The sequence below is a fragment of the Fringilla coelebs genome (assembly GCF_963513975.1).
Source record: "Fringilla coelebs genome assembly, chromosome: 6".
Classification (NCBI taxonomy): domain Eukaryota; kingdom Metazoa; phylum Chordata; class Aves; order Passeriformes; family Fringillidae; genus Fringilla; species Fringilla coelebs.
In genome coordinates this window covers 4806841-4825841 of record NC_140034.1, presented here as the reverse complement: position 1 = coordinate 4825841, position 19001 = coordinate 4806841, and the positions used below count along the sequence as shown (strand labels likewise).

Here is a 19001-nt window from a genome sequence, read left to right as displayed (position 1 = left end):
TACAAGAACAAAGTAGAAGAGAAATCATGTAATATTAGGCAAATCAATCAAAACAACTTCAACCTTTCATTTGAAGCATTTTAAATCTTGACTTGTTAATCAGCTACTGCACACCTTTACTCAAACCAGATACTGTTGATGAGCGGGATTTTCTTGTTGCTGGGTGGCATTTTTAATTAAAATTTTTAATAAATACAATCAAAACATTTCTCCTTAACACATTTCATGTTTTGATGGATTCTGGTATCCATGTCATCCATCCATTCATCCAATTCTGTAATTATATTTTTAAATTAAACATTAATCATGGACTGTTGTTGTTGTGAAGTTTAGACCTTGCTGTCTGGGTATCTTTAAAGTAAACAGAGTGTTTTGAGCAGCACAAAATTTTAGCATTAGGAGAGGTAACTATATATTCCATTGCTCACTGACACTTCAAATAGACTACACTGAAAACATTCTATTCCTTTTCCACAAATTTGGACTGGATCAAAATAAGGAAATAAAAATCAAATAAAGAAGATTTCTACTAGACAAAGCTATATCCAAAGTTTCTCTAACTTCTCCCATTTAAAATTGTTTACAAAATATGCAAGAGCAATTATCAGAAATCAACAGGTCATCATTTATCAGCAAATGTTAAAAGAACCTTTGTATGAAATTACTTATTTTAAACATCTAAAATTTATTCTAAATTACCTTTTTTAGGAGAGGACTCTGATTTTGGTAAGTTTTGAAGATCTAGTTCCTTAATGTCTTTTCTTGCTATTGAGTAACTGTAAAAGAATAAGATTTTGTGATTACAACACAGAAAAGCAAGCATTTGATTTAGAAAACAGCAATTTCTAAAACTTTCAAGAGTTATCATTCACTTGCAAGGTCCTTGCTAACAACTAACTGCCCAAGGCACTTGTTTTTGTATGGTCCAAATACAAGAGTAAGTTACTCAGGCTAAATTTCCAATCTTTGAAATCCAGACATTAAAGTATCCTTAAGTAACTAAAAAAACTTTGTAAATGTCCTTTATTTTAATTGCTTAACCTGCACAAATTTGCAAAGGTTAAACATCCAGGCAAAAAAAAAAATTTCTGAACTGAAAACATGCACAAGAATCAACAGCTGCTCTCCAAAACAAGGATCTAGCTAAGAGGACAGAAGCAAGTCCTCTATTTTCAAAATGCCTTTTTACTAGCACAGAACAACAGTGAAGCCAATTCACAGATTTACATTGATAGACAGTTGATTTTCATTTTTAAATTACAAAAGTGTTCTCACAGCAAAACATATGGAGGTTGCTCTGTTCCAAAGTCATACTGGATATCCAGTCACTGAGATACAAGAGAATTCCCAACCAAAATGCAGGGAGAGCCTTACAAGTGAGTTAGTCTAACACATTGATTTTTTTTTTCCTCCTTTCATTATTTCTGAAAATCTGGAGTAAAACGTCACGAATCAGAGGCTGCCATTTTCTGAAGTTAAAGCTATTAGGCTATGGGGAGGGGAAAAAAAAAATCAGAGCAGATCTAGATGTTTTACCATTAACATTCAACCTTCAGCACAGAACCAGGTTTCTCCAGAAGGCTGATGACATATCCACATGAAGAGGCCAAAATGAACCAAGTCTCCAGGTACTTGAAATACATTTCAGTAATCAACTGAAATAACCTACTCAAACTCATGGCCATCAAAAATCAGAAACTGCTCACTTTGAAAGAAAGAGGGTGACAGGTGGCCTTTGGCAAGGAAGTTTTTAGTTCCAAAGTGTTACCACAGATGCAATGCAATAACAATGAAGAGACATAAAGGGCAGCCTTTAAAAAAAACCCAAAAGCAGTCTTCATGCTCTTATCAATACATAATTCATTATGTAAGACACATCTCTGTCTCTCTCTCCTCCTTCTCCCTTTTGGAGTGGAGGATGGACTAAGAGGACTTTTCCTTCTTCTCAAAGGAATATGATTCAGGTTCTGTACACATTTTCATCAACAGTTCTATTTGAATTCTCTTTTCTATTCAAAAAAAGTAGATAGAACCCTTATAAACTATCCAAACAGCTATGGACATCTGGGCCCTGGAGATAATGAAGCAGATACCCAAACTACTACAACTGACACCCATACAGAAGGTAATTTAAGGCAGTAAGGGAAATAATGAAAACTAAAATTTATTTTAAAGGATAGAAAATATGGGGGAAAAAAGTAAAAACATCCAGGTGTTTACACTTTAAGTTGTTAAACTCTCTTGATTCAATGAATTCTTATTGTTACACACAATGGAAAGAAGGGTGAGGAAGCACAGAAGGAGTCAGCTGGAAATAGACTGTGAATGCCAAATGTGTCCATCCAGCATTACAGAAAACTCTCCTTACGGAAGAAATAACATCTTCAGGAGCAACATGTGCTGAGTTTCCCAATTTCCCCCCACAGATATCTAACCAAAGTGAGCTACCACTTACAATTTGGAATCTGCAAAGGATCGAACTAAACACTGGTCCTTCTTCACGGTGACGTCGTCATTGCAGCTGGGTGACACAACCTGAGGAGGCAAATAAAACATTCCTTTATTAAAAAAACAAACTACACACCAAAAACAAACAAACAAAAAGCTGATCTTCAAAGGAAAGAAAGACAGACTGCAGGAAAAGTGCTGTTTGCTGTTTCTTCTATTATATTTCCAGTATTGGGTAAACAAACCTACTGCATTTATACTACTAGGCCAATAACAACACATTTCAAGAAGCAATTTACCCCAAGCTATTGACTTGTTCTGTACAAGCCAAAAAAGTCTAAAATTTCATTTGAAAACTAATCTGCTGAGGTCAGATCACAGGATCCTGTTCATTCACTCTGCTTTTTTAGTTCTCGTTCACACAAAATTTGTTAAAAGCATCTATTTAAAAAGTCACAAACCCACTTATTTTACACTAGCTTCTGATTTTTGGCATTTAAACTGAGACTTAAGTTGGTTTTTTGGTTTGTTTTGTTTATTGAGGTGTGGATGATATAAACCACTGTGAAATCCCCCACATCCTTCCACAGCAGTATCATCTCTAGGTCTAAAGCAAGTGATAAAAATACATTTGCAGTATTTGTATTACCACAAACAGAACAAGTTTCTATTTTGCTCTAGAACATATAAAAGCAGAAAATGTTAAATGCAAATATATGACCTCCAAGTTCTTAACCCACCAGTTCAGAATCATGTTAAATAAAAATCTGTCATTATTAAAGGGAGCTACAACCAGAACATGTACAACACCACATTTTAAATTGAGGTACATACAGCTGGATAAGGCAGTGTCAACTGTTCACCCTACATTACACCATTTCTGAAAATAGCAAAAAGTTTTCTACAGAAAGCAACTTTTACTATGCACATGTAAACTTTTTGTGTGTATCAATAAGATGAAAAGTCTCTGCCTTTACAATACAGGTCTACTTGAACTTCTATATTAATAATAAATATTTATTATCAGCAGTGGCAATGAACAGCTGTATCATTTATTGACAAATAAAAATAAGCACCAACATCTGCTCCTGGAGTAACTGACCACTGGTAGAAATGCAAGCATCAAAGAAATCAGTATTTCATAAAACTGAAAGTCTAGGGAAAAAGACAATTACATTAAAAAAATTCAAATCCCACTACAATTAAAATTCATAAATCTAGATCCTCTTAAATTGCCTGGGAGTGCAAGTCCTAACATACCTTATTTTTAGAAGAAAAGTATCATTACACACTGATCATTTTGTATGCAGTTCTAAAACACTTGAATGCCATGAAACTAACTTACACATAAATGTTAATCTCTGCTTTCCTACTCTTCAGAGATACTGCAAAACACTTGTATTTTTAGCCAACATGGGAGTAGAGCTTAGCCTGACTACATTCACAGCTTTGCTGCAAAAGGAACTCACCAAAGCTGGGTACCAGTCTGCCTTCTCTGAATTACAAGTCACACTCACAACCTTGCCAAGCAATTCATCGTTGAGGCGCCTCTTATCTTCATCCTCTTCTTCACTACTTTCTTCTTCCTTTTCATCTTCAGTACTGAATTATCAAAATGTAGAAGATTTTTAAGTTTGTCTGAAGGTATTACTTGAAAACCAAAAAGAGCTTACAACAAGATTTTTCTTCCTATTTTGCAAAGCTTCAAAAACAGTTGTAATTTTAAGAGCTGAAATTGCTTGAAATACACTTAAATATTAAGTGCACTTACTCAGTAAGAGGAATTTTGTAGGAGTTCTTTCTAAGTAGCAGTATTTTACAATAGCCTCATGTTAGAGTTGGAGACATGACTCAGGTTTTGATTGTGCATAGACATGAAACAGAGAAAAATTCTCTCTACCCCAAAAATTAAAAAGTACCTTTTTTTTTATTGCATTCAATATCAAGAAGGTTAAAAAATCCTACATTTCCTATTACATGAAAGAAGCATAAATGTTCTTAAGGATACTACAGGAAAAAAGATCTTTAATTTCATAGTATTGCCAGCATATGACCATGTCTATCAGCTGTGCACAAAATTCAGGTGACAGAGCATTGTTTCAATGGGATTGCTTCAGTTTTAGCAAAGAACACTAAAGGAAAACAGAACACTCCCAAAACTCACACAGGAAGAGAAGATCTCCTCCCTCTGTTAGATTTCTTCCCAATAACTGGAGTTCCAAAGTGCTCTGGATTGGTTAGTGGCAGCTGATCAAGTGTCTGCATGGAAAAGGGGGAAACAACAATGGTTTGCAATATCTTGTTATAAAAAAAAAATATGAATTAACTATTTGTTTTTAATTCCATGCCCACCACTGTCTTACCTCACTTTCTGCAAAGTGCCTTTCTCCCTTCAAGCATAATGAAGTTCGTCTCAAGGTCCTTTCATCACCGTCATCAAAAACTAGGGTGAAGCCAAGAAAACACATCAGCACAAGCTGATCAGATCTCAATCCCGAGTCTACTGCTTATCTCACCATCAAGAACATTCTCTAAAACATCACTTTCAAGCCTATTTACTCCCTCTTTAGTCCAGAAGCAAGAGGAAAGTCAGTATTCAGGATTCAGTCTTGGAATAGATTTTCACACAGAGATTCAAGCCAGGACAAAGTAAGGTTTTGGATGCAAGTCTCAGTGTAATTTAGACATTCTTCTTATCAATACAACTGCACATTTCAAACCACAGGCCTGGCTGCACACCAGTTACTATCATCTAGCAATCTCTGGGGCTTGTTTGGTTTTGTGGATTTTTTTCCCACCCTATACATTTCTTCCTTACTTATCATCATTTAATAAATATGGTACCTTTTACTTCTCCTCTTGCTATGAGCAATCCCACAAAAAGATCAATGGAAAGAAAAACAAGTTTCTGCTTCACTATCAATGCCATCTTACAAACACATCAAGATACTGGAAACCTGCAATTCCAGGTCTGACACTTGGTAAGGAATATTTAGTACACATCCTGTTGTGTTATATCTCATGAACAGGAAGTTCCATCAAATCCCATCAATACACAGCAGAACACAGGTAGAACACTATGAGGCTATTGCAAGCTTTGCCTGAGAAAGATCTGTTCTTCAGTTTAGACAAAACCTCTCAGGAAAATTTCCCTGAAGAGAAGGAAAGCAAAGTTACCAATTCCCCCTGACAGCAAAGAGCAGAGCCCAGGTGGAATCCCAGCAAGGTACAAGTTTATTTGTATGGGGTCAAAGTGCAGAACAGAACACTTCTCTATATTTAAACTACTTGAAACAGGCTTTGCGCACTAGTGAAATAAAGTTTCAAGTGCTGTGCATAGCAGTATGGTAATTTTGGCATACTTATAAAATTAATTAAGCTGGATAAGATAAGCTTTAAGGTTCCTCCATCTTCAGAGTAAATACTGCTGTGGTATGCTCCATATGCTCCACTACTGAATTATCTTAATGGCTTAGAACACTTGTACACACAAAACAATTAACTTCTCCCCCTCCAAAAATCTCAAACTACTAAATTTTCCAGAATAATCATTTTAGAGTACAAATGGCTGGTGACTGGCAACAAGTAACTTGATTGAAAAAAAACAAACAGAACCTAATACTTGACAATAAAATTAAACTGCTTCTTTTTATTTATCATCTCCAAAATTGGAAGCTCTATCTCTTTATTTAAAGCTAGTCCAGTAGAGGGATAAAGCAAATAAAGTGTTCATAAAGCAGATGACATATACCAGTTTTTGTTCTTAAAAGATTAAATGTTATAAATACTGAAAGTTAAGTAAAATGCCCTAAGACACAAAAGAAATTATGACTATCAAGAGTAACAATTTATGCTGTGGACATGTACAAAGCACCTGCAAGTGCCAATATGGCTGCAGAACTTGGAGCAAAACACCCTTACAGAACAACGAAGTGTAAAAGAACAGCACAAACAGAAAGATTTCCTTATCTACAGAAGTGATCAGTTTAATAAATTTCAATAGAGAAAGGTTAGCACCATTTGTCATACAAAAATATCAATTATTTGAGTTACTAAGGTGGAGCCAAGTTAGGAGTCTCTCCAATTAATCATGATGCTTGAAGTATTTTATAATTGTAGCTACTTCAAACTTGCTTCTCCTCTAGAGAAAACACTTGACTGTGCCTTACTGAAAGGGCAACCAGAAACTCACACTGATAAAGTCAGCACCTTTAAAAATACAAGCATTCCTTAAACTAAATAGGCCTTGTGGTTTCCATCTCACTCTTCAGAAAAATCTGCTACACCAAAGTACTGCTCATATTCATGTCACCCTGTGAGTGACTCTTTAATGCCACTCCTAGAGGATTTGAGGGAACGTCTGTCCAAGGCACAGTATCAAATATTAAGGATTCTGTAAATATAAGCAGTAAGGCAGATGGCACAGTTTTTGGCTATGAGATATTTTGAAGCTGTGGTAACAGTCGTGTCAGAAGAACTTAATACACTCTAAGCTGCAAATTCATTCCTCTTTTTAATCTCATCCAGAAGCAAGGTAGTTTAGCTCTAGCTAAAATGCCTACAACTAACAACCAAACGAAAAACTTTTAAATTAATGTTGAATAACTTGTATCAATTACTTCATTCTTTCAACAGGTTATTGCTACAACTCCAAATTCTTTAAAAGCAAAAATCCTAAGGGTTGTGTTTTATGAGGAAGATCTACTAGGCAGGGAGAGGGCAGGAAACAGGAACAGAAGACAAGGAGACATCTCCCCATCCACACAGACACAGTGAAGTCTTCAAAGGATGTGCTTACAGTGTCACCATTCTCATCTCTACAGAGGAAATTACTGTCCCGTCTTTCCGAAAAACACGGGTGAAAAAGCAGAAGCCCTTGAGGTGCCCCCATTGCCTCATCTGGCAGTGGGCAGGGGCTTGCTGGGCAAACAGGGTGCAGCAGCTGATTTCTGGGAAGGGAAGGATACAAACTAGCCAGGAACCCACGGCTGCTCAACAGTCAAGGGAGCATCACGGGAAGGAAGGGAAGAAAAGCGACATTTCTGCCGGGCAGAGCCCTTTCCTCTAAACATGTTCCTTAATGAGGAACACTGACAGAAGGGGAAAAGAGATGAGTAAGCAGCACAACCTGGAGGAACAGTCTCTGCCATAATGCTTGGTCTAGTCCCAAGAACTGAGTCCAATATGTTCCATACAGAGCATATTGAAACAGTGACAATAAAATGGAAATTTTCAGAATTTTGCTGCATCTCGACCTTGTCTACGATAATAGGAAAGAAACAGAATTGGGTTTTTTCTGTTTGTGGAAATCTACACAACCCTAATCTAGCACAGAAAAATAAAAACAAACTTGCCAGTGGTGATCAATACAACACTTTGCAAGAACTAAAAAAAAAATTTACTGAAAGTTCAGTACCTCAAAAATGCAATTTTAAACTCACTATTGATGAGCTGGTATCTTCCATTTCCTGTCTACAGCAGGCTTGTACACCCCATCAGCAAAAATCCACTGACTCTATCTTTACAATAAGGCAGTCTCAAGTTTGGCTTTCTTGTATTTAAATATATAATAGTAACCAGTCAACCAACCAAAATAATTTTTAGGAACTGTGAAGAAGCTTGTCACAAAATACTACAGATCAGTTTGACTACATCTTGTTGAGAAGTATATATATAGCTATATTATAAATAGATTTAAGGGAAAAAAAAAACAATCCAAGACAGAAAAAGGAGAAGAGAGCAGAACTCTAGAGAGAACATCCTCATGGCAGTTATGAGATGACTTCCACAGAGCCGCCAGTGTCACCAGGACAAGGCAGTTCTGTGACACACAAGTGCACAGGGAAAACAACCCTCAAGGCTGCATCTTGCAAACTTCAAATCCAACAAGTGGTGCTACTGCTGCTGCCCAAACCAATAGAGATTAGATTCTACACTGCAAGGAAACAATTTTGTCTTGTATTCCCAACCCATTGAGAAACTTTAAAGTCACCAAGACAATGAAATGAAAGTACATACCACAAATTAAAGCTGTTCCAGTGTCACTGTGCACACTGAATTATTCCCACTGGCAAAGCAGCAATTTATGAACTACAAGAGATGCTGTCTAGGAATATCTTGACTAACGTGTGGAGATTTTGCAGATATTTGGGGTTCAGCTGTGGAAACAATATAGAAAGTACCAGGAGCTGTGCAGTGCTTGTTGAATGGCCTTGTAGACAAGGGCTGTACCACTAATTCATCACTGTAAAAGGACTTAAGAGCAAGTACTGCACTGTACTGTGCTACTGAGACACCACACAACTCAAATGTACTATTTTTGAATTATTTTAAGTGAGCCCAAGTTCCTCTTACAAAAATATATTTGAAATATCCCAGAAGACAGGGAAGTTTGAGTGGCCTTTTAGGCTACTCATAGAAAACTATCACCTCACAGACAAAAGCTTGCTGCCTGAAACTGCTTTTCCTGAAATGTTCATCTTACTATTGTTACACATAGAGAGATCAGAGAAAAAAATCAACCTCCTTACTTTCCCTAGAGTATTGTTTGTACACAATTTTAAGATATTTTTAACACTCAGTTCACATAGTAGCAAAGGTGGTTTCAAAAGCAAAGGTTAGATCCAGTTGATTTGTAACAAGGTTCTACTGTTAAAATACTGTTTTTCACTACAAAATCCTACTTCTCTACACATCTGTTCCCTAAACATGTGTAAACACAACACATAGTGCTGTTCTTTTTTTCTAGATTCTCCAGAGAGCAACCAACAGAGCTACTGCAGCATTTTTATGTGCCACAGGTGCACCTAAACAACACATCCCATGGAAGGACTCTGGACAATCCAGAGTTTCCTCAAAATCCACACAAGTAAATTTTGTAAAGAACAAATTTCTGGTGGGTCATGGTGGTGAAGGACACCAGCCAAGTGGAGGCAAACACCTGTGGTTCTGGATTCCTGGATGACACGTGCACAGCCCAGAGATGATGCTTGTGCCACGTGGACCTCAGCAGGATGCTGGGAACTGGTCAAACCAGCCCTGCAGACATGGCCAGGGCCTGGCACACAGCAGGATGGGTGCTGGTCAAGCTTTGAAGGGACAAACCAATGGCTCTCTGGCACAGATGGACTCAGCTGGCTGTGGGGGCACTGAGAGCTCCCAGCATCCCTGGAGTAAGAGTTTACAGCTGTAGTGGACCTAGGACCAAGCCTATTCTTCTTAGCATAAATATGTCCACAAAGCATCAGAAGAAAACTTTTAAAAATAGGAAAATGTGACTATAAATAGCTCCTGTTAGCAACTCTGCTCCTAAAGTCCTGGGACATCAATGATGGCTCATTTGCTGATAAATATCCTCAGCATTATGAACTGGGATTCTCAAAAGCCATGGAACATTAATTTGCATGATCTCACCACCACAGTACTGTGAAGTGATGCAGTTGGAGCTGAGACCACACTTCATACCCAGAACAAGCACCCAGGTCTCTAACTCTGCTCACACACACTCAACTCAGCATTTCCTGCAAACTGCCACCAAGATTACACGAGAGGAAGAAGCCACCAACAGAGCTATGGGCTCACTGAGGTGCCTCAGAAGTGTCTGAAAGGCAAAAGTCTCAAAAAGTAAGGGATCATACTCCCCTTCACTCTAAGCAGTACATAAAAGCCTAATAACTGACAGCAAGGTTTGCTAGAAACTGCAAAGACCTCTCAGTGTTTCCCTCTCAGGAAACATTACTGAAAGTTAATAAATGTTTTTTATTTCTTTCTTTAGAAACACTTTTCCATTAGTCTACTAGCAAAATACAAGGCTCAATGTATTTGATCTGTTTTTGTTTGAACTTGTTTAAAGTTGTAGAAACTATATTACATAATAAAAAGAGAACTAACCACACACAGACCACTGCCCTGAGTTTTTTCAAAGCAGAGATGACATGGGGCAAACCAGGCCATTCTAACAGCTGGATCCTTGCTCAAATCCTGTTTCTCACTTTTATATATATATTACATCACTTCTAGTTCTGTGCAGAAGTGATACAAAAGTGTTTCCTCAAAGAACATCCACATAAGGATTTATGTTTTCTGAAATGCTGGTAATGCTTGTAAGACTCCAGGCAAGTGTGAGAGAAGTAAAACACAACAATGCACTTTGTAAGGTGTGGTCTGGGTTGTGGTTTCTTTGTTTGTCAGACATTTCAGACATTATTTCAGAATTTACCTGAAGCATTTTACAAGTTAACAGAGAATCAGGTAGATAGTACACCCAGTAACCTGTAATTCAAACCTTGTTCAGCTAAAGCAGATCTGACAGACCATTTTAGTTCTATGCAATTATCACCTAACAATATATTCAGCACTTCAAAAGCATCAATGCAGCACTTAGTAATTTATATATTAAAGAAGTTCAGTTTAGATAACTGCATTCTGAAGAAAAATATCATCAAATCATTGAATCACGTAGGAAAATCAGCAGGTCCAACTGAACCATTTGTTAACCACAGAACTTAAACCCCATTAGTGTCACATCACTTTGGATTTGAGGAGTGCCTTGTGCAGTGACATTTCCCAGACACTTTTAAACTTCCACTCCAAACAGCTTTTGCCTCTTTACCTGCTTACACTGAAAAGCTGAATTTCAAAGGTAACTTCAAAAGAATTTCCAAATCACAGCTGAAAAGTTCAATAGGACTACATGGGTAGATTAACATCATTGTCATATAAAAGGAGGTCAAAAAGCTACAATAAAAAGAAAGCCTTGTTTATTCTGGGTACATGAACACCATTAATAGACAGGAGATACTGTTGAAATACACAAACTGATCATCACTGTGGCTCCTGCATTACAGTGGTGGCAAAGTAGCCTATTATAGCAAGTTCAGCACTTCCACTGGTTCAATTTATTGACCAAAGCAAAGTTGTTTCAGGTGACTTTTCTCCTTTACACCCCTACATGAAACAGAGAAAGTGATATGCAAAAGTGAACATAACTACTTCTTGCTAGGCACACAGGCAGTTTGTTTTGGCCATTTTTTACACATTTGTACTTAATACTCTGAAAATGTTTGCCTGTATATATTCCTGATTTCACTAGCCAGAGATCAGTTTGCTTTTAGACCACTGAGAAAGAGATGTTAGATAACAAAGAATAAATAGAAAGGGACATGCACAAACTACTGAAATACAAGCTTTCCTTTGTGCTTTCCATCTCAAAATGTTCAGGGAGACATCCTGTAAATCTGGAGTCTGGTTAATCCACTTCCTTCTCAGCTCTACAGCTGTGACTGTATCAGTCAGGGAGGCTGTGGAGCAGCACAGACACCAGCTACTAAAAAGCAACCAACTCAACTGTTTGCTTTACCAGCACAATAAATATACACTTCATGTCTATCCAAAACTTTCTGCAAAGACACAATGGAAGCAACAGGCTGAAGATAAAGCTTATTTTTCACTTGTCAATATTCCTGTATTCAACCTAGAAGAGTTTCCCAGTTTTAACTGCAGAAGAACCACGATGCAAAATTGATGATCTGCTTACCCTTGGTCAATGTTACCTGTGCTCTCAACTCCAACAAGCAACCCTCCACACAGAACTAACAAAAATGTTCCTAAGATCTAAACCCAACAATTACAACTGTATTCTCATAGTTAAAGCACCATGTAACAGCTCTGCATGTTCATTTACCATAAAATTACTTAAATCCCCTCTGAGCTCCAAACTTTTACAAAATCCTAGCAGTCATAACATATTTGCATATGGAAAACATATTTTATTTTCTCCATTCTGTCTGTCAAAAAACATTATCTGGGGAAAGAAAATTTCAATAGTTAATTAATCCACTGGTTCAAATTTCTGAGGAACAGCACTTAAATGTGTGAAGTAAAAATCATGGCATGCATGATTTCTCTCTTACATAACTGGGGAGAGTTCAACAAGTTGTTAAATATAAACAACAATCCATTAATACAGGGCAGAACATTTATTCACTGTTCAAATTTCCTGCTCATCAAGTAAAGATTTTTTGGCAGAAATGCACTGCTCAAAAGAAAAGAGGGGGAAAAAAAAGAAAGTAAAAAAGAAAAAAAAAAAAAGAAAACACAGACAAAACTCATGCCCCAAACAAGGGATTTAAAGTTCACATGTCAAATGTAAGAAGACAAATGTATTCTGGCCCAAATTCAAACAGAATTAGCTGAAAGTGCTACTTGAAAATTGAAATCAGTTGGGAGTTCTACAATTAAAATGTTAACTCATAAACCATGAAATTGTGCAAGACTGTGTTTCTTATCACTTCTGTAACAGAATGGTGAACTTCTGAAAATCTATAAAGAGAAGTTAAAGGTCCAGTGTTGTACCTCGAGTGTGTCACATCACAGTACTAAACTAAGCAGATTTTAAATCTTATGCACTCCAAAATAATCCTGCCTTTCCTCCCTGACCTGACATCCACCACAATTTTACAGCAATGTTATAATCCTGAAGAAAAAGGCAAAGAACAGTGAGCTTTGTCAACCAGCTTAGAGTTAAAGCACTCACTAACAATAATAATCATAAAGCAATAAATCCTTCCAAATTATCTGCAGAGCTTTATCCTGATCCCACCAAAGACAACAGAACCTCACCTACTGCAAAGGAAGTGCTGAATTACTGAAAACAGCTTATTTAAATCCTAAAAAGGGGTTAATGAACCAAAATGATTAAGAGTTCATGGGACAGAGGACTCCTCAAGAGAGGATGGAAGAATATGAAGTTAAACTGAATAGATTTGGTACCCAAGGCAGCTAATGAGAAACATAGAGTTTAAATTTACAAGTCCTAATCTCCAAAGCAATGCCCATGAGTAGCATGTACAGGACAATTAACAGGAGCATGTTCCTTCCAGGCAACTATTAGGGAATAGAGGGCTCCACTGCTGTAAGAAAATTGTGTAAAAACAGGATGGGTGCTTGCAAAGCCCTCTGATTCAAATACTGTCCTTTTATATTTGCTTCTGTAATATTACTTGAATGTCCCTGAGTTTTGTCATTCTGTTCTTAAAGCTGTTTCAGAAAAACCTGGAGATCAGAATTATTGAAAATAAGGAAACTTGTCTTACAATGAATTCTTGTTCAACACTGACATTTCGCTGACCCCGCATTCTGAACTTTCTATTTCAACCACTTAACACCACATGAGCCTCCAACATGAGGAGAAAAGCAGTTTTCTCTTTTACTTTAGATCATTATTCAAAAATTTTATTAAAGGAAACAGCTATTCACATTATAAATGAATGTCTCCTCTCTTCTTTTTATTGTGTGGTACATGATTCTTCTCTCAAAAAGAAACAGATTCTGTCTTCTATCCACATTTTCCTTGTGTACCAGCTTGCATACAGTGCAAGGAGGCTCATATATTTCAGTCATTCATTTCATGCCACAGATTTTCAGCTAGAAGAATGATTTTACAAAGTTTATGTCTTAAAATCTGCAAAAATTATTCTGAATTTCACTGAGTGCAACTGCTATCATTACAGGTACATTGTGTCAAACAAAACTTGACTATTCAACCCTGCAATTACCTGTGCAAAAGCTTCCCTGAACAACAATTAATTATTATCCTGCTTGAAATGGAAAAGGAATCAAGATGTGGACAAGTTTAAAGAAAGTCCCCTCCAAAAACTACCTTAGATCGTGCAAAACAAGACGTAATTACTGGCATTGTTACCTCTAATTAGAAATATATTGTTCAAAGATTACAGCCCATAAATGAAACGTGGCCACTCACCTACAGTGTACCAACTGGCATCTGTCAGCTTGCTGATAACTGCTTCCTGAAAAGATCCATCAGGCATTTTGGTTTCAACCATTGCTCCAACCTGCAACAAGGAGCAGCTCAAGGTGACCTGGAAGCCCACACTCAGAAAATTGATAAAAACACATTGATCCTCCCAGCAAGCCAGATTTGCTTTTTAAGACTCCATTTAGCTAAATGCCGCTTTGAAAATTTACTTACTGTAAGACCCTGTTTAGTTACAGGTAAGGACAAAGGTCCTTCAGCAGGAAGGCTGAACTACAAGTAGACACCAAAGCACTGAGAAACTCAAAACATCTAAATTCAGCATGACTTCATCATCTCAAGAAACAAAAAGCCAATAGAAAACAAATATCCAAAGTCATTAATTCATTAGTGATAAACATTCAATTAGTAATATTTCTCATGCTTTAAACACAGTCCTACTGTCAGCTAGATCAGAATTTTAGTAGCAGCCTTGGTGCTCCTGCAGGAGCAACACAGAAAAGACAAATGCAAGCAAGATGACCTTCCCTGGAGAACTCCATTTGCATTCAGCCCTAATAACACAGCTCTGCATTTTAGCACACAATTGTTACACAGAATAAAAATACAAACAAACACCTTTTTATAGAAAATACATCAACTATTCTAAAACACTGAGTAATTGTATTTACTCTTGTCTAATGGGCTTGAACGTGGCTTGGCACTCAAGTTGTTAATTACTTCTGAGAAGTTTCAACGTTTCATTATTTATAAGAAGTTTTGTATTTTCTGAGAAGATACAAAAATCCCCATGCAGGGAAAACTGCGTATCGAGTACACAACACAGAGAAGCACGAACAGCTACAAAAATTAAGACTAATTTCTCAGAACTCATATAATTTAAAGTAATGGGTCTCCTCCTGTTGATTTCAGTCCTGAAGAACAGGTACCCACCTAAACAACTTCAAGATTTAAGTGTTTTAGGACATTTATGTGATCACCAAAAGAAGGCATGCAATATACATACTCTTAGAGGTCCTTTCACTTGGTCATCTTGCACTAACTGAGTTGAGTTATCCCCCTTCAAGACCACCTGAAAAATATTCATGAACTTTTTAATACACATCTGATTTCTTAATAGCACACAAAAAGCACAAGAAAATGTGTATATACAAAAAAAATCTTATTGTCCACATTAAGATTATCAATTAGACTCAAATGTTACTCAACAGAAAACACTTGGCATGGCCAATTTTACTGACACGAAGCCCCAAGTATCACATTTAATTTTCAATCTGAAACATCATAATTAAAGAATAGGGCAAATCAAACACCAGTCATTCCAAAGTAAAGAAAATACATTTTTAAGTGAGTTTAGAATTTGACACAATCCAGGGCAAACCTGGAATTGGGCTTCCAAATGAGAAGATTAAGCAGTGTTTTTTTTTTTTTTTCTCTCTCATTCAACTGTAGCATTTCACTGACAACACTTTCAATACTAAACTACAACCAAAATAAAAACCTCTCTTTATTAAAAATGTATCAAAAAATCACCAAACTGGCCATGAGAACAGCATTTCTGCCACCTTGAGCAAGTTTTTATAGAAAAGATGTGGAACACCACCCATATGATGAAAACAAGGATTAGTTACAGTGTAAGTAAACTTTGCTTCTGACCTTAAAATCCTACATTCTAGAAGGGAACAGTGAGGAAACGGAGTGAACATCAGCTTAGGCAGTTTAATTTTAAAAAATCCAAAATTTCTATTTGTTTTCAGGAACCAAAAGCTCCAGAAGCTTGCTTTGATACTGATGTCCAGTTTTCTGGCTCCCCCAACTATCCAGCAAGCACAGCCTCCACTGTAGCTGTATTTATAAACATGACACCGGTAGCATGCCAAAACAGCAGCAATATTAACACACATTCAGGTTAAAAATGCACTTGATGCTGATACAGGATTTAAAATAAAAATTGCAGAGGGATGAATACAGGTTGTCCTCCCGCTCAGGAAAAGGCATGGGGACGTTTTGGACTTTTTGCACTCTTGGCAAGCGTGCCAGGGTGTGCCTACACATCTTAATTACAGTATCAGGCTCAGCTTGTTAAAACTTCTATTGTTATAATAGAATTGAGAGCCAGCGACAGGAATTTCCACCAAGTCACAGCAGCCTCATGTAATTCCAAATCTTATCATGGAGTAATAAAGCATCTGATTCTAATCAGAAGAAGAAACTCCTACCTATTAACAGGCTAAATACTCTACCAGACCAAAGATGCAGACAAAATCATGCTTGTCAGACCTGCATGCTGCTTCCTACAGAGCTTCTCATTAACACACATTTCAAAGAACACCACAAGTTCCCCTAAGTACTTATTAAGAACAAGCAAAAGACTCCAGTATCTGAATTCCATTTTTTTTCTATTGATGAAAAGCACTCTGATAAAGTGATATGATCTATATATGTAACTGAAGAGGCTGAAGATTGTTCTACTTGATCTAGGCATTAAAGCACACAAAAGCCTGGATGTGTAGCTACAAAAAGCAGCTTTAACCTCAATTTCTTGGGGATTTTGGGTCACTAATGAGTTATTTACATAGCTTGGACAGCAGGCACTAAAGTAGGAAGTAGGAAGACTTTAACAAGATAAAGAAGAACAACAACTTCTGTATTTACTTTCAGTTTTAACTTGCATTTAACAATGTTTTATTCTTACTCTCACATAATGGCATTTACTACAGTATTACAACACCAAAATGACAACTTTGTCTTTTGGTTGTTTTTCCAAAAGCACTGTAAATGAGAATGAAGACGATGTTCCAATACTATCCATGCACAAATATTCAGCTATAGCCATGGCATATTGCTTTAGAACGGTATCTAGATACTCAAAACTTAAAATATTACCCTAGGCATTGCTAAAACCTGGCCTTAGAAACAAATTACTGTCATCTCTCTTACTGTTGACTTATTTTTGCATTGTCTTTTCAGTTCCAAACTGTAAAAGTGAGAGTGTCGGTTGGTATGAAATGGAACTTTTGCTTCTGAAGAGGTTGCTCTTATTCCTTATTATTCATGTAAAACCATAATCCTGTATTTGTGACATCAAAACTTACTGCTGGGAAACTGATGCATTCAAAAACAGAAGACAAATGCAATCAGGAAAAAAGAAGCAAGAAAGCTCATTTTTGTTCCAGCATCCCACTAAAAAAATATAATAAAAAATAACATTTCCCCCCCCCAAAAAAAGAAAAAAAAAAAAAAAAACAACCAAAAAACAACCTTGTCCTAAACCAAACAACAAAATATGAAAAAAAACACCCCACATTTAAGGAGTATTTAAAATTCATACAGTGAAGTGATGAACATTTTCTACTCTTCAGGAGCAGGATCTCCTGTGACAGCCCTTTCAGCACAATGCTTTACCCAAACCTCAGACACTCACCTTGACTTTCACAAGCCTCTTGACCGTCTTGATCTTTGCCTCACAGAAGGCACCTCGGTACTTGGCACTGACATCAGTCCCCACTGTCAGGTAGGCAGGCTCATCTGCTGCCTGCAGGGGAACAAAAACACAAAAACAAATTTCAGCTCTTACTTAAACTTACAGCTGCATCATCATGTATTTCATTTTATACCAGGCTTTTAGACCTGTTGAATTTTTAAGCAATAAATTGTCTGTCTTGGAGATTGCCATCGCAGAGTTCTTCAAAAGGGGGAAAAAAAAAAACAACAAACAAGTTTCAGGAAGTTTTGGTTTGTCACTGATGTTGACACACGCCTCCTGTCAATTTACTGCCAGCCTCTCCCAGAAATGTTTTTGAAGGTATTCACATTGATACTGAGGACTTCTGCTTATAAAAAGGGCAACAAAGTAAAGGAGCAACTATTAACTCAAGTAGGTTCTATACAAAAAGGCAACAGACAGCTGTACTTTTTCAGCTATAAGCAATCCAATGGCACAGATTACTTAAAACGTTTGAGACTGGTGTCATCCCAACACTTACAATTAAGTCTATAACATTCTATATATAGGATTTCTTTCCTGGTGACTAAAAGGAGACCTCTAGAGAAATCTGTTGCAATCTTTCAAACAGTTATTAACAATTATTTTTCTTTCCTGGAATGCCTTTATTAAAACTTAATTGCCAGTGCATTTTTAAAGAGAAATATTCATCACGTTTTCCTTAACCTGACTTTAATGCTCAACATTTCACTTTACCGTGCTCATTGCAACCAATAAACAAGGACAAAATAACCACATTGAAAAGACAGGAAATGGGTGCAGAATCTAAAATAAAACGGTATTTTTTTTTATAACTTGATTATTTCATTCAACTCTGAAGAGAAAAGGAAAAGTTTTGTAAATTATACTGCAATTGTTGAGCCTTTGTACTGAGCAAACCGGCAACAGCAAAGGCGGGACAAAAGCTGTGGTTTTGCAAACTTGCCATAGCAGCTGCTGATACAGGAAGCGTTTAAAGACGGGAGCCCGAAGGACAACAACAACTCAGAGGCGATGAGGATGTTCCGAGCGCTCCTGCACGGCGGTGAGAGCTTTAAATCACCTGCACCTCGCCGGGGAGCAGGAACAGCACTCACAGCACGCACCGAACCCCGCGTTCTCCCGCTGCTGCCGTGCCCAGACGGAGAGCGATTAAAAATGAAATCTCCAGAGCGGCGGGCGAACAGGGCGGCGATCCCCGCTCCCGCCGGAGCCGCCTACCTTCATCTTTAAGGGTTATGTGAGCGATTCCAGCTCCAGGACTTCTCCTCGCACGGGCAACACTGCAAAACAAGA

At 37.2% G+C, this 19001-nt stretch overlaps 1 protein-coding gene across 2 annotated transcripts in view; it reads right to left on the bottom strand.

The window, feature by feature from the left end:
• Positions 1-19001, bottom strand: part of ARID4A (AT-rich interaction domain 4A) — a 46903-nt gene that overhangs the window by 27231 nt on the left and 671 nt on the right. For both annotated transcript variants that reach the window (XM_084207444.1, XM_084207443.1), the window contains exons 2-10: positions 18927-18988; positions 17646-17756; positions 15228-15293; positions 14210-14300; positions 4812-4891; positions 4613-4707; positions 3918-4050; positions 2456-2535; positions 700-776 (exon numbers count right to left, since the gene is read on the bottom strand). In XM_084207444.1, coding sequence (XP_084063570.1) covers positions 700-776; positions 2456-2535; positions 3918-4050; positions 4613-4707; positions 4812-4891; positions 14210-14300; positions 15228-15293; positions 17646-17756; positions 18927-18932 — 739 coding nt within the window. In that variant the 5' untranslated portion in view covers positions 18933-18988. The remainder of the gene's footprint in view (positions 1-699; positions 777-2455; positions 2536-3917; positions 4051-4612; positions 4708-4811; positions 4892-14209; positions 14301-15227; positions 15294-17645; positions 17757-18926; positions 18989-19001) is intronic.